At 42.4% G+C, this 14,870-nt stretch overlaps 2 protein-coding genes across 3 annotated transcripts in view; both read right to left on the bottom strand.

The window, feature by feature from the left end:
- Positions 1 to 1,946, bottom strand: part of LOC133952363 (WD repeat-containing protein 49-like) — a 28,109-nt gene extending 26,163 nt beyond the window's left edge. The window contains exons 1-3 of the mRNA XM_062386776.1: positions 1,687 to 1,946; positions 1,422 to 1,593; positions 8 to 101 (exon numbers count right to left, since the gene is read on the bottom strand). Coding sequence (XP_062242760.1) covers positions 8 to 88 — 81 coding nt within the window. The 5' untranslated portion in view covers positions 89 to 101; positions 1,422 to 1,593; positions 1,687 to 1,946. The remainder of the gene's footprint in view (positions 1 to 7; positions 102 to 1,421; positions 1,594 to 1,686) is intronic.
- Positions 1,947 to 4,674: 2,728 nt separating this feature from the next.
- On the bottom strand, positions 4,675 to 13,622 carry pdcd10a (programmed cell death 10a). 2 transcript variants are annotated; one of them, XM_062385982.1, is made up of 8 exons: positions 13,337 to 13,622; positions 11,112 to 11,307; positions 9,345 to 9,398; positions 9,070 to 9,187; positions 7,925 to 8,051; positions 5,670 to 5,748; positions 5,491 to 5,573; positions 4,675 to 5,144 (listed from the first exon to the last, which is right to left on the bottom strand). In XM_062385982.1, the coding sequence occupies exons 2-8, from the start codon at positions 11,199 to 11,201 to the stop codon at positions 5,063 to 5,065; spliced, it is 633 nt and encodes a 210-aa protein (XP_062241966.1). In that variant the 5' UTR covers positions 11,202 to 11,307; positions 13,337 to 13,622; the 3' UTR covers positions 4,675 to 5,062. The 2 variants fall into 2 exon arrangements, with proteins under 2 accessions (XP_062241966.1, XP_062241967.1); XM_062385983.1 differs by lacking the exon at positions 13,337 to 13,622 and adding an exon at positions 11,940 to 12,179.
- Positions 13,623 to 14,870: the final 1,248 nt, after the last annotated feature.

Genomic DNA, 14,870 nt, shown 5'->3' with positions numbered 1-14,870 from the left:
CGCTCACCAGGAAGAGGCTCTGCAGCTTTCTATAATCCTCGGTGTTCATCCCGCTCTCCAGCTGTGCCACCTCCATCCTCGTTCCCATGGTTACGCCTCACCTGTCAATCAATCGCTGACATGTCACACGAGGTGAGCGAGGTAAAGCTCGTGTCTGCGGCTTTGAACTCGCAGTCAGATAATGACTTTCTCATATTCCTAGGTGTCACATGGCGAACAAACAAGATGTTCCCGGCTTTAGTAATCCCTTAGTAACCTTCCATAGATGTGGTACAGCGTCAATCACCATAATCACGCGGCGGAGTCACAGCGGCGTGCAGACTGCTTTTGTTGCCCTTTCTTTCACTCCGTCCAAACATCTCTGCAATGAACGGCGTGCGAAGGTCTCTTCTCAGTTTTCAAAGGCTATTGAACCGGCCTCCAAATTATTCCTCAGGAATGGCCGGGGGTGGGCGGCAAGTTGCCAAAGCACGCCGAGCCTCTGTTATGTCAGCTAATGTGAAATGAAATGCTGCAGTCGGGTATGGACGAGCGGCATGAATAATAGCATGAATGAAAAGGCAGGATTTGTTCAATTAGCCTGTGCCGCGGTTTCAAAAAAGGGCCTAACAGAGAGAAGTTGGTGATGAAAGGCTTCTACGAAGGGCAGCGGAGGACAGCGCCCCCCCCCCCCCCCCCCCCCTCGCTTTAATTTCCAGCTCGACGTAAGCTTTTACGAGACAAACTCATTGGAGGTGGCGTCACGCTGAGCCGAGATTTAGATGACAGGTTGTGTAATAAAAACGGAAATAAATGCTTCGCGGAAACAGTTCTTTTTTTCTCCACAGCGATTAACCGCAGTGTGATTTTGATATGATGAGTTTATCCGCCTTTTTTTTAATTTACATCGCTGACAAGCGAGTGGTAGACTGCGACAGATTTGTTTGTGCTCCTGTAATAAATGAAGAGAGTGGTGGAAACCGTAGGGGCGCCCGGTTCATGTTTTGTTTATGAACGCGATAACTTCAATCCTGATTTGTTTCGCGGCAGGCAGCTGGCGTCAGTCTTTATGTGATTACACAGGCACAGTTCCATAAAATTAACACAAAAAAGAGACCACAGTGTATTTGTAGCTGGGGCGTCATAAATATTGCGGTTTGAACAAACGTTGGAAGATGTATGGCCTTGCTTTCAATGTAAATTTCCCCACAAGCAGTCATTTTGGCTCCTATTTGAACAGGTTCAGCATTTTAAGCTCTTACTGTACGCAAGCTTTTGTGTCGTCCTCCTATTTTACATCACTTTTGATAAAAGCATCTGCCAAGTTACCTAATGTAATGTAATCATATTATACAAGGAAAAAAGAAAATATATATATATATCTACATTATGTATATAAATTATAGTTCTGTCATATCCGCTGCCAATCAAACTCCACTTACCAGTGTTAGTGTTAGCTGTGTCTCTTCTTCCAGGAGATACAGACTGGAAATCCAGTGCAAACTGGATTTCTCTCTGGTCTTTATTGGAGTTGGACAGAGTTTCACCCACTGCAGTCAAACTGTCCGAAAAGACCATCTCAGCACCCGGCTATAGCTGCCCCATGACAGGCTCCTGGCCGGGCAATGCTTCATTCAAGCACGTTTCAAATCATAAAATCCACATATAGTCGAACACACACTCAGTTAATATAAAATTTAATCTTACCAAGATACCCAAGTTCATCCAACTTTCAGCCCACAGTGGGTGTCCACAGCAAATTGACCCAGAGCCTCTGTGCTCATGCAATAAATCGTTTTTTAAATGTATGAAATTCAAACAAACCCTCTGGGTCGTCCGTAGGAGGTTCAGCTGATTCCCAGAGCCCGAGCTTTATGTCCCGAAGTCTGTCCAAGCCAGCGACGAGGCATACAGAGAGTTAACTACTGCCCCCAACTAGTCCAGACAGTGAAAGAGGCCACACACACACACACACACACACACACACACACACACACACACGCTCTATTCTTTTCTTTTATTATGCTTCACTCTCAAAGACTCAGGGTAAGTTTCCTGGCAACCAAGTCGTCAAAAAGAGAGTTTGTGAGTCCAGACACTGTCGTCTGTATGTAAGACAATGTGGGCTGCTGTAGCTATGGTGTGTTTGTGTGTGTGTGTGTGTGTGTGTGTGTGTGTGTGTGTGTGTGTGTGTGTGTGTGTGTGTTTGTAGTGGTGTAATTATACCTCTCATATTATCTTTCCTCCAGTCCCTTGATCTGTTACTCGAAGTTACACACAAACCCACACATTTGCTCATCTATGCTTATTAGGAATTTGCATTGATTTCCCTTCATTGTCGAAAGCCTAACCAAAACCTTATCCCTATCCTTTACCAGAACCGGTTCATGCCTAACACTAACTAACACAACCACCACGCAGATATTACCACTAACCCTAACCAGGAACCTCACAAAAGATGTTTGGCCAAAGTCAGTTTACACACACAAACACACACAACACACACACACCATGGCTACAGCAACACAATTAACGAGAACACCAGTATTCTACTGCCACTCATAAAAGTGTTCATGCATTTACACAAGTAAAAAAATACTGATGTGAACCCAGACCTGAACAATAATAAAACACACACCACCAGAGCTTTATAGTGTCGTTCGCATGCCTTTGAGGGGGCATCCAGTGGGTCGCACACACACACACACACACAAACACAAACACACACACGGACAACAGTTGCAACAAAAGGTCTTGTTAAAACAAGAACAAATTACCCCTAAGTTGTACATCCAACATGGATGTCATCAGTCCTCTTCCTCCCCGCTGCTTCGGTGACCAGTACAAATCCCAGCATGCAACTTTAATGGCCTGGAATAACTCGAATTAGCTGATTGCTGCAGTCGTCAACGGCGACAGGATCTCCAAAAAATTAGGTCTCAGCGTTTTCAATAATAGAGCTTTAAGAAATTAACGCCATTACAATTGGATTAGAGCAGTGCAAGCAGGAGCCAGTGCAGAGCTCCAAATAGCCACACCACAAATCCACCGCAGAAAATCCACCATTATACAGGGAGAAGAATGAACTCGCTGGAATTGGAGGGAGAAGTGAAATTGGTGGATCTTTGCGCACAAGAGAAAACAGACCGGAGTAACTGAGGGAAAATAAACCACTTCTCTTACAACAATGGATATCCGGAAAGTGACTCACATTTGGAAACTATTTCTCAAATATTGAATCCCGTTCAATCACAATACAATACAAATAAAAGTTTGTTTACTTCAACACACTTCATCACTCTTGTTGACACTTTTTAATGAATAGCATTTGGCTGAAGGAACTCCGTCATGGCCACTGCATCAGAAAGAGAGTGAATGGAAACAGAATAATAAAATAACACATGTATTTTCAGCTACAGAGACGTAATTGTTGTAAAAGGTCTTACTAAGTTACTGCTCCACGTTCTCTGGGACACGGTTTAAAGCTCAAATAAGTTGTTCAATGCTTGTTTGACACTGTATTGATCTCTATCAATGTCCATTTGTCTCCTTATTCCGTTTAGAAAGTGTGAGAAGGTCCAACTTCCTAAGATGGAGTTGTGTAACTTCTCATGCTCTCTTTCCCTGAAACAAATGTCATCTTCTGTTTCTGGTCTTCCTCGGCGTTGAAGCGGAAACTTGGGTCTATAATTAAAAGCTGACAAATATCAAAACACAAAGTTTTTAGTGTTGACACAGGGATTTCTCTGTGTGGCAGCTTTGTGTAATACCATGTAATCTACTGTAGGTTTATCTACACTATATCACCGGAAAAATAAAAAGTAGTGTTTCAACATGGATTTGCTTTACTCACATTTTCTGAGGGGTAACATGATAATTAACAAAGATCTGACACACAAACACATGTTGGCTGATGTACAGGGGAAAATAACTGATAGGGTCCACATAGAATATATATGATGGACAACATGTCAGCTCCCCAAGTGAAGCCAAAACATCTCCATTGCCACCTCATGTCCTCAGAAACCCCCCCCAGTCCTCGATGTGAGTGGATGGGACATGGACCAAACTTCAAAGTACCCATCAAAAAGCATTGAGTGTGTGTATCAGCAGGACCTCAGTATCACGGCACCACATAACAATCCCAACTGCACACACTCCAAATGACCTTATTAGTTCTTATCAAGGATATTTTCACTTCTGGACAACGGTAGTAACCGGTAGTCTGTGGGTAATCCTGTTGACAAACAAATAAACCAACCAACAACCAGTAAACTAATGGACAGGGGTGAAAACATAACCTCCTTAGCAGAGGTAGAATCATTGGCTTGTTGGGTCCTCAGCGTCCCATGTGTTATATTACGTGGTGGATTATCTGTTGTTAGCAGACAGTAAATGAGAAACTGCTTCTGTAACTAAAGTACAGGGACAGACTGCACAGCTGGTGTGTTACTGCCTGTGTTTATGATGCACAGTGTGAAGCCGACCAGAGCAGGACAGACAGAACAGACGGTGAACACAGTCTCTCTCTCACGTTATATTCCCAGAGCGCTTCTCCAGATCTGGATTTCTTCATAGGACCTAAACGTTTCCCCCTTAAGTGGAAAATGATGTATGCTCAACGTGGCGGGATATTACTGCTGAGTAGAAGACACCATTGTGAGTTTTTACACGATGAAGTCAAAGAACAAAATATTTGTGGATAAGTCTGGAAACAGAATGCCAGTTGTTTTTATTGTAACTTTGAAAGAGATTCATTAGGGTATTTAAAACATTTAAGGACATGAAAACAATCACACTTTCCTTATTCTGTTTTGAGACCTACGTTGTACTGAACAGAGTGAACTGTGTAAAGGAATAATGAAATACGGACTAAAGATCTGATAAAAGAGCAACATAAAAAGAGTAAAAATCCCTGGTAATTACTGTCAACCTCATTTCCTTTGAGCCTCAAACTACCTGATCTCCCCACAAAACCAAAAAACAATAAATTAAACAGCTGAAAATAAGACAACGTCTTTACTAATTACACAGCCTCATGTCAACTCTTTGCCTCTCGGTGTGCGTGTGTCTTCTCCGGCCGCTACGCCCCGGTCTTGAAGGCCTGCAGTATCATGTTGGTTTGGTGGGTGAGCCGGTTGGCGCTGACAAACACGTTTATCACTCTGGAAACAACCGTGACAGAGACACAAGGGACACGCATGTCAATCACACAGCAAAGAAACCATGGCAACAGTATCAGTATTGATCCAGGAAACATTTCTGATCTGGCTGGAGAGGAGAACGTCGGGCTTCACAGAATACACGCCAGAGAAATGGGTCATGGGAATTATTTAGCAGTGGCGGATTTGATGGAGGCGGGTCTGTGATCAAACGACAACGACTTACCTGGTGGTGACAGAGTTTGTATGTGTGTGTGTGTGTGGTTGAATGAGTGAGTGAAAAAAACAGAAAAGAAAGGGGAAAAAGACCAAACTCCTAAAACAGAAGGAAGTAGGAACAGTGTCATACTTTCCGTCTTTGAAGTAGGTTTTGAGCGTGTCGCTGAAGCTCTTGGAGTATTTCACAAACTGCTTCTTCTGCTGCTCCAGTGCCTTAACAATAAATACACACAGACTTTCAGCTCCACATATTTAACAGCGACTGTGAGTGTGTTTGCATTTTCCTTTCCTCCCCATGTGTTTACGTACCCGTCGGTTCTGATGCTGGTATTTCCTGAAGACGGTGTTAACGGTGTCTAGCAGCTCCTTTATGGCGCTGGCAATATCTCTGTGGATGACACCGGCACAAATAAAGTGCACATTGAAAAAAAAGAAACAGCATCTCAAAATCTGTCTGTTTTCATCAGGCAGGGATAACCCTGAAACTGCACTTCTTTGATCCTGCTCGTTACTATATTCTCACAAACTGACTCTCACCCACTACTTCCCCCCCCCCTCCCATCGTACTCACTTGAAATCTGCCGTACCGTAACTTTAATTTTTAGCATTCCCTTTGAATTGATTTTATTTCTAAGCTGTCCGCTGGGTAAGTAGCTCGAGCAGCCACTCGCTAGGAGTACTGAATTCGATCAAAATAATGACAAAGTGAGCCGAGGAAATGAAAGCTCTCTCGCTTTCTCTCCATAGTGTGTGTGTGTGTGTCTGTGCGTGCATGCGTACCAATAGTGCAGCTCATAGAGGTAAAAAAAAAAAAATATATAATCTTAGAGGTTAGTCATCACTATCCCACAACATAAAGACATCGGTAACACTAAGATTGGTATCTATAAATGCTTGTGTTGCATCTTTTGTACATTATATTTAAGACTTTTATGTGCTTTTTAAGACCATAATGAATGAAATTTAAGATCTATGTCATAAAGGAATGTCAGAGTCCCAGAACTACTTACGTTCGCCCATAATTAAAGCTGATGAAGTAGCCTAGTAGAGAATAAACATTAAAAGTGTAATTTGGTGTAGTATCAGTTTTCCATGTTGGTCTTGTTTATCACTGAGAAAGAACTACAATACACTGAGACATTAAAAACCATGTACACTGCAATTCCATAATTTAGACCAACTAAATATATTTAAAACCTTGTATGTATAACATACAGACTTTGTTAGGGTTTTAAATTCAGATTCAGGAAATGTTGGCTTTTTAAGACCCAATGAAAACCATCCATTGTCTCCCCTTCTCTGGGCTCCGGTCACAGACATGGCCAGGCAGTGTATCTCTCTCTCTCTATCTCTCTCTCTCTATCTATCTATCTATCTCAAGCTCTTTCTGACGGATCCCGAGGTGCTCCAAGGCCAGATGAAATATAGATATATCTCCATCCTCGTTGGTAGTGCTCAGTGCACCTAAAACAGAAGGCGCCTAGAATGCACCGTGATTGGCTGCCTGGACCACCTCAACTATCCCCTTTCAACCTTTAAAAAAAGAATCAGCGCTTCGCCCCACGAATCCCTGTTATGATTTGATCTCCAAACCGTAGCCAGCCCCAAACGGCTGATGAAAAGCTGCATACCTTTGAGCTGAGATTATTTTTTTAATACACACTGATTCCAAGGTTGCACATGAAACCTAATGCTTTGGACTTCGTCATATTTTTTTAGATTAAACATTTTTTTTATTGACAGTACAAAACTTAGGCAGGAGTGAGGAAGGCCTGCAGCAAAGGGCCGTGTCTGAACCTAACGAGGAGGCGCTGCAGGAGAACTCAAACCTCCGTACACCGTAAATGAAATATATATGTATTGGAAAAACATGTTTTTTAAAGCACTCCTTGAACTTAGTACCACAACTGACCAGTTGGATAAAATATCAATTTGAACAAATACATTGACTTCTTCAACCATTTTTACTATATATGTGTACAAAAAAAAACACTATTCTGCTAACTGACGGTGCTGATGTGTTGCAAAGCCTTATCTTGTGTGTGTTTGTGTGCAGACAGACTGTAAAGTGTTTTACACAACACACATTCAAATCAATTCACCCACTAGACTGTTTGTACCGTCTGTGTTGATTCGCCCCCAAACGACCTATGTACAGACGTCTGCTGAAGCAGGTGTGTGCTGAGTGTGGCTGCGAGTGTGTGATGACTCAGACTGACTTCAACCAGAGGATCAACTTTTCACCTTGTTCCCGATAAGCATCATAAAAAGAGATTTGCAGCCACTCATGTCTTTTTTCTCCATATTCAAACACACCTCAACCAAAGATCACCTTTTGTTTGTTTTTGTTTCTATGTTAGGAGGGTCCTCATCATCACTAAGAGACACACTGTATCAAAGCAATTCACTTTAAAAGAAAAATATATTGATAAAGTAATTATTGCCAAATATCCTCTATTCATCTATTCAATGAATACAAGAGGTCTGACTGAAAAGCTGTAATGTAGAAATAAATCTACTGTGTATTGCCCACTCACTCAAACGCACACACTGAGCTGGCTTACTTGATGCTCTGCAGGAAGGCCACTCTGTCATTGATCTCATCTGGTATGGTGCTGAGGATGTGTCTCAGAGCTCCGGCCCTCTCGTTCAGCTCCTGGAACTCGGGCTCTGGCCTGTGAATGATGAACTCTGAAACCACAGAGAGGAAGAGGGAGAAGTGATAGTGATGTCAGCGACGCACGCGTCAGCACACATGCAAATAGAGACACCAAGAGGAAGCAATTAATAACACGTGTGAGAGACACAGCTAAGTTTCAAATGAATAAAATCAACATAGAATGGTGTGTGTGTGTGTGTGTGTGTGTGTGTGTGTGTGTGTGTGTGTGTGTGTGTGTGTTTGAATGTGTGTGCACTCTAAAGTGTTTAGTTTGTCAAGTAAAGGCAGTGTTGTGGTAGAAGTTGGGATACGCTATGCAGGGAGGTAAATTTAAAATTCATCCAAAAGTGTGTGTGTGTGTGTGTCTGTGTGTGTGCGTGAATTCATTACTACCATCAATCACTGTACAGAGCACAAGGAATTCAATTACAGACAGAGACGGAGGAATATTTGAGAGCAGGGAGAGGAGACGATTTGTGGGGAAACAGCTCCCCCCAGTGGATAACTGAGCTCATGCAATAGGAAAAATAACAGAGACCCTGGGCAAGTGGAGCTGGCGATCACCCAGTATCCTTAGGCAAGGCAGTCCGTGTTGTGTCTGAAGGAAAGACTCGTGTTTCTTCCTCTGGAGTTGCCACAGTATGCATCTATGTGCAGCAGGTGCATTGCTTACCTGTTGGGTTTCTGGTATGACCACTGTATTCCCTTGAATAAAAGTACCCTATGTACTCAACTAAGTGACAGGACTCTACGGTATGAAGCAGTGCATCTTCCGTTTCTACAATAACAAGGATTCAGTCAACAGAAACACTAGACTGCTTTTACTTTGAAACTGGTACAGGAAGTGTTGCTTATATTTAAGTTTGTTACATATTCAAACGTTTTCAGTGTCTATTTAGCTGTTCACCCCCCCAGCACTACACAGAGAAAACAGGCGAGACCCTGACACTCTCTCAGAGATGTGATTCTCATGCAGATAGTGTGGCTGTTCTAATCTGACAACATGGCCGCCAAAAGGAAAAGCGTCTGGAAAAGCACCCAGCGACCTACCTTCCACATCGTCTGCAGCCATGCGCAGTAGAGACTCACTGTAGTTGATTTTTAGTTTCTTCTTCTCCAGAACTTTGATGACAATGTCCTGGGTCAGACCTGGGCTCTCTTTCTCTGCCTTAACACACAAACAAACAAACAAACAGTTGAAAGTTATGACTAAGGTCCTCGTTACTCTGCAGAATTGAAACTGATCAAATCTACAAATCACCTGAGAGTTGACACGTCTGAAATGATTAAAAAAAGTGAAAGGGAGAGACGGTAAACACACCCACCTTTATAAAAGCTGCTCTCAAGGTCTGCGCTGCTGATAAGTTGACTTGCTCCAGCTGAAATTTACAACCCACACAGACACACACGTATAAGCGAGCAGCACAACCCATAACACACACACACACACACACACACACACACAAACAGCTTAACTTTTATCACTGCTTCTCTTCTCCTCCTGAAATGTAATTCTGCAGAAAGTACATATAAGCCCGGCAACCTGCAGTATCAAAGCAGGACACTGTGTTAATGTATTGTTCTGTTTACTGAGCTGAGTCTGCTCAACTCTATTCTACATCATAGGAACCAAAGTGTGTTCAGTTCCTCTGAGCTGATATTCTGGTATTACGGATGAAGCTTCACTAAAAGAAAAAGTTTGTTGGATTTGTAGTTATAATGTTGTGGTTTTTTTTTGTCTTTATTCGAGAGTGGTAAGACAAGAAATAAAGGATTTTGAACAAAGACAAACTGAAGAGGTTGTAAAAAAAAAAAAATTGACAATTTAAAGTGTCTCTCATACGCAGTGTTTTCTATGGTGCAGTATGAAAAAGCGCGGCTCTTAATCTGTATGATTGCGTTTTACCCATTGATTTGCTACATAAAGACCAGAGACGTCAGTTTGAAATTTTTTTCAGTACAAACTGCGGTGTGATTTATTTGATAAATGAAGCCCATTGTTCTGTTTTCAAGTACGTGCCACCATCCTCTCCCGGTTTTCTTTGTCTCGTCATTTTTTATTTAACCTCCTGACATCACTGCATTTTTTACAGCACTGAGTAGTTTATGGTTTGCTGTGTTTTACATTCATTAGTACTCGTGCTGTCATGTTGACTCTTGCTGCTGTAATACTGCAGCCAGACACCAGGAGATGTTTCTGACACTTTGGCTTTACTTTTGGGGAGCTGTCCTCTTTTCCATCTTTCCACATCAAACAGTGTATGGTAAAACAATTTAATAAATAAAAAAACTATAGACAAACTCTATATGTGCATAACGCATCAAGACTATAGCTGATTTCAGACATTTCAGGCACTGAAGTCCAGACAGTCACGGGGACGTGCACATCGAAGATGCAGATGAAAATGTCCGCTTGGAAAGAGAAGGAGATTTGAGAGCTTTTAGTGACGAGGGCCGATGCAGGTGTCGATCATGGATGTATTATGAAGCAGATATTGATTTCCGCAATGCAATTCAAACATCATGTTTTGCCTCCTGGCTGCTCTACTCAGACCCGATCTCTCGCCTTAATGTTCTGGACCTTTTCCTGTTGTTGTGTCCAAGTCAGCACAGACCTTCTCCTTCTGTGTTTTTCATATGTGAAGGAAATTTTCCAGACCCATTATTCTGGACCTTCGGTGGAGTTCATGTCGGAAAATAGCTTTTCAAAAATCGAACCTACAAGTAGAGTAATTTAATTTCTAGAGCTGTGTCATAAACAGTGACCCAGTTCCAGCAGTGTGGTCTCTTCGCATTACTGTATGTTTATCACGTGTTTGTCATGATGCTATTTCCTCTTTGCTAATTAAATTGTTGACTATTACTTCTTATTTTTCATTATTGATTCTCTGGCCCGACAAAAACTAATCCTACACACTACAAGCCTCAGCCAGAATTTTCATTAAACACACACTACCCCTTCCTTCGGCTCGATCTGAATATGAGAAAGTCTCATCTATATTTCTTTCTCATGCAACAAACCTTGGCCCTATTTATTCATCTTTGAATTATTTATTTATTTCAACTTCGTACTGAGAGTCGGCATTCTTCACCTGGTTAAAGACGGGATACATCACAGTGTACAGAGCCATGGAGTCTACTGAGGAGGCGTCGGCTTCATTCTTCATGTGGTCCATGGTCATCCTTGACCGGTCGATGGCCCTTTGTGTGCGCGTCCTTATCGACAGATGCCCGTCTCGCTGTCTCCAATCACTCACGATGACTGACGCAGCGCGAGAGGACGAGGACCTGAAGGAGAGGAGGGCAGGACAGGGGGACAAGCAGAGAGAGATGGATGTCGGGGGAGGAGGGCAATGACAGAGACAGGGATTTAAAAAAAAGGGTAACAAATTGCTTGATAAATTTTGGGATTTTTAATGTTGCTAATAAAAGAGGGAACAGAAAGTTGGTCAAAGATGGAATAATTCCATAAAATACATTTTACTAATGGCTCCTACGCTGCAGCGACTCTATGTCTTCATTACGCGTCATAAACTCCCATGTGAGCCATTTCCCAGCAGGCCTTTCATTTACAGATGTATAATCATATAACAGCAATGTTGCAGAGTGTGTACTTTACTCTTCCAGTGGACTGCAATGGGGACAAACCAGGCATGAGTCACACCTGACAAGGAACACCCTCTCCAATATTACTGCCGCAATAAAAATGTCACTGTGATAAATATAGAAAACTTGGCTCACACGTCGACCAATTTTCTGCTCAGCCTCGACACGAGGACGCAGTGAATCCTGGTGGATAAAATGAGGAAAAATACGCCCTCTGTCACTGGGCTGTGTTGCGTCTCTTTCTCACACACACACACACACACACACAGCCGCCTGACACCTCCGGGACCAGTTCTGCCCCTGCCACTGTTTACCGTGGGACAACTTTACAGGATCTGGAATGATGTCATGATTCGCTCCGCTCAGCAAACATCAGAGCGTTTCGACGAGGGCAGGGAGAGTCGCTGACATTCCAAGGCTCGGTTCAGGAGCGCGTCTCTTTTCAAGCGGCCGATGAGTCAGCACCTGCTGATCTGACGACGGTGTCACGTCGGCCTTCGCATCAGAGAACTCTTTGGCGTCCTGCCGGCTTTTTCGCTTTGCCCTCCGATAACCTCTATTACACAAACATTAGGGGTTATAATGGGACCAGTGTGGCAGTGTTTCTTAGTCCCAATCGATGGATTTCAAGAGAAAGATAGCGCAGTGTTTTTAACTGGGAGGTAACAAACAGACATTGTTACCAGCAGCCCTGCTCCGGGCTTTTATTTGAACAAAACACCCAAGATGGTGAACTGCAAAAACAATTAGTGTACAGGCCCGTCTCTCGTAATGCTAGAAAGATTAAACAAGCTGGATTTTACAAGCACATATAAAGAGTCAGGTGTGCAGTGTACTTTATGTTCATTGTGATTATGTGTGAACCACCTTTGCTCTGAGAAACACAATAAATCTAAGTTTGACATTAACAAAAGAACACCCAGAATATCTGATTTAGATTTAGATTTCAAAGAAGGAAAACATCGGTTAGTTGAACACATCATGTTCCCTGTGCAAGACTAAATCCAGACTCACATTTTGAATAAATTATTAATGTGTGGAAGTTCAATTAATTACAATTCAATAAGGGTTGTCTGCACCCATAAGTGAAAGATAGGATTATAGTCAACCATTAATGAAGGAGCAAAGATCTCTTAAACTCGGTTATGGATGGAGGAAACTTTAAAATAGATGGGTCACTTAAAACCAACTACAAACCTTCTTCCCTTTGGTGGGATCTCCTTTGGTACCAGCACAAGCGTTTTACCTGTTCTCCCTGTGGTGCACTAGCCTCGTTATACATTATGATAAAACCTTCGCAAATAACCAGAGAGAAACCACTATCATCATCTCTATAAGCTGATCCTGGTGGCCCCACGTAAAGGTCAAATCATTATTAGTAAATAAAGACGTCACAGCCGCACCTCACCTACTCTGTAACGCCAGAGTCTCTGAGTGATGTGTTCCTGGACAGCGAAGCCACATCAGCAGGCGACAGTGTGTCAACAACCAGGGTTTGACAGCATCATCCGGACACAGATCATGAACATTATGGGACACTTCTACGACCGAATCGATCGACACCCCCCCCCCCCCCTCCAGCTGAAGTTTGACACCGTGAGAAACTGAGAGTAAAAGTGCACCAGAGGATGCTACAGTGCGACAACCCTCACAAGTTATATACAAGTTCTGGTCGCTTAGCTTAACTCCCAAGTCCCAGCGCGACACTTACCCGGGCTGACGCGGCTGCTAGCGGGCACGAGAGGAGGCAGAGTGCCGCTGCTGTCCCGGAACTGGACGGACGAACAGGTAGCGTGCTAACAGGAGATTAGCCGCTTAGAGCAGGTGTTTCGCTGCGTCCTGAGCTAACCGGAGCTAAGTGGCTACAACCGCAGCGGACAAGCGTCTCCGTCCCCTGACACGGACACGCGATTCGGCTCCTGTTGTTGTGGGTAGTGGGTCAATCAGGAAGTTCTCCTGTCCCGTAGAGCAGCAGCGGAGAACCGGGGCGGGTCGGGGCAGCGAGCGCGGAGGCTGCTTGTAGTTCTTTCGGTGAGGCGCCTGAATGAGCTGCAATAGAAATGGCCACCAGATTGGACTTCAAATCCCAAACAGGTGCAGGAAACGCGTTCTTAACCCTTGCGACGCTGTAATGATAACAAATATCATTTGACTTTACACATAATACACGGTCACCATTAAACTGTGAAAGGTTTGTCATCTTCACACAAATTAACGTTTAGTTCAGTTAACTTTTAAAAGATCAAACAAACATGTACAAAATAATCACAAAATAGATTATTTGTAACAGAAGTAGCAGAAAAACTAATAAAGGTAAAACATAAATATTCAGTAACGTAAATTAATTAGATACGATTTATATTCCTGCTGTAACTTGTCGTTAGCTATAAATACATTATACTAACACTTGTAGCAGGCTAATATCAGTCCAGTTGTCAAGCTAGAGGGCAACCAATGGAGACAGGTATATTACAACAACAACAACCACAACATCAAAGATAGCTAATTATAACATTTAAACTCATGAACAAATCAAATATAACAACATAATTTTAAATTAAAAGCAATGGAAAAAAGATGTAAGGTGCATAATAGTAGCTCAAATCAATCAAGCAAGAGCCATCCAGTAAAATATAGGGTGTAAGGGGTTAAAATGTTTTTGTCTAAGAACACAAAATAAACAGCTTGTGTGTCTGAGTGATGAGTCACGTTCTCAGCTCCATCGCCCACTGCAACCAGTTCCCACTGAGACGTCAGTGTGAATGAATGTCGCTGTTCATTGAGAATAAATGTTCATACAAATATGCACAAATCTTCAATCTGTTAATTACCTTTTCCTTCAACATCATTAAAACGTCTAATAGCATTTGATAACAGAGTTTATTGCAATAATTCAATTATATAAAAAAAAAAACATATAATGGTTTGATTTTAATTCAGATTTCCATAATATTTATATATTTTCTTACATATCTCGCCTACAGTTTTAGATTCCAACCTTTTATCTACTAAAAATGCTCACTTATTGTGTTGGCTTGATTAGAGTCAGTTTACTAAATAATACATTGAGTATTGAAGGACCAATGTCTCTGCAGGATTTGGAAAAACAACTGATTGACTATTGTAATGATGTGTGTATTACATCTCTAAAAAATAGATCAGAAAGATGCAGCTGCTGCTCGAGTCCTCAACAACACAAAGAAGATGGATCACATCCCTCCGGTTCTGAGATCTTTACACTGGCT

The sequence above is a fragment of the Platichthys flesus genome, chromosome 4 (genome assembly GCF_949316205.1).
Source record: "Platichthys flesus chromosome 4, fPlaFle2.1, whole genome shotgun sequence".
Taxonomy (NCBI): domain Eukaryota; kingdom Metazoa; phylum Chordata; class Actinopteri; order Pleuronectiformes; family Pleuronectidae; genus Platichthys; species Platichthys flesus.
Note: the sequence above shows the minus strand (reverse complement) of the source record. Positions and strands in the feature narration are given on the sequence as shown.

What these genes read in the sequence shown, in the direction of transcription:
- pdcd10a (XM_062385982.1), bottom strand. Translation starts at nt 11,201, where the DNA reads ATGACCATGGACCACATGAAGAATGAAGCCGACGCCTCCTCAGTAGAC. An exon ending in TGTATCCCGTCTTTAACCAG is followed by an intron (nt 9,399 to 11,111) that starts GTGAAGAATGCC and finishes TGTAAATTTCAG; the next exon opens with CTGGAGCAAGTCAACTTATC. An exon ending in ACCAGCATCAGAACCGACGG is followed by an intron (nt 5,574 to 5,669) that starts GTACGTAAACAC and finishes TTTATTGTTAAG; the next exon opens with GCACTGGAGCAGCAGAAGAA.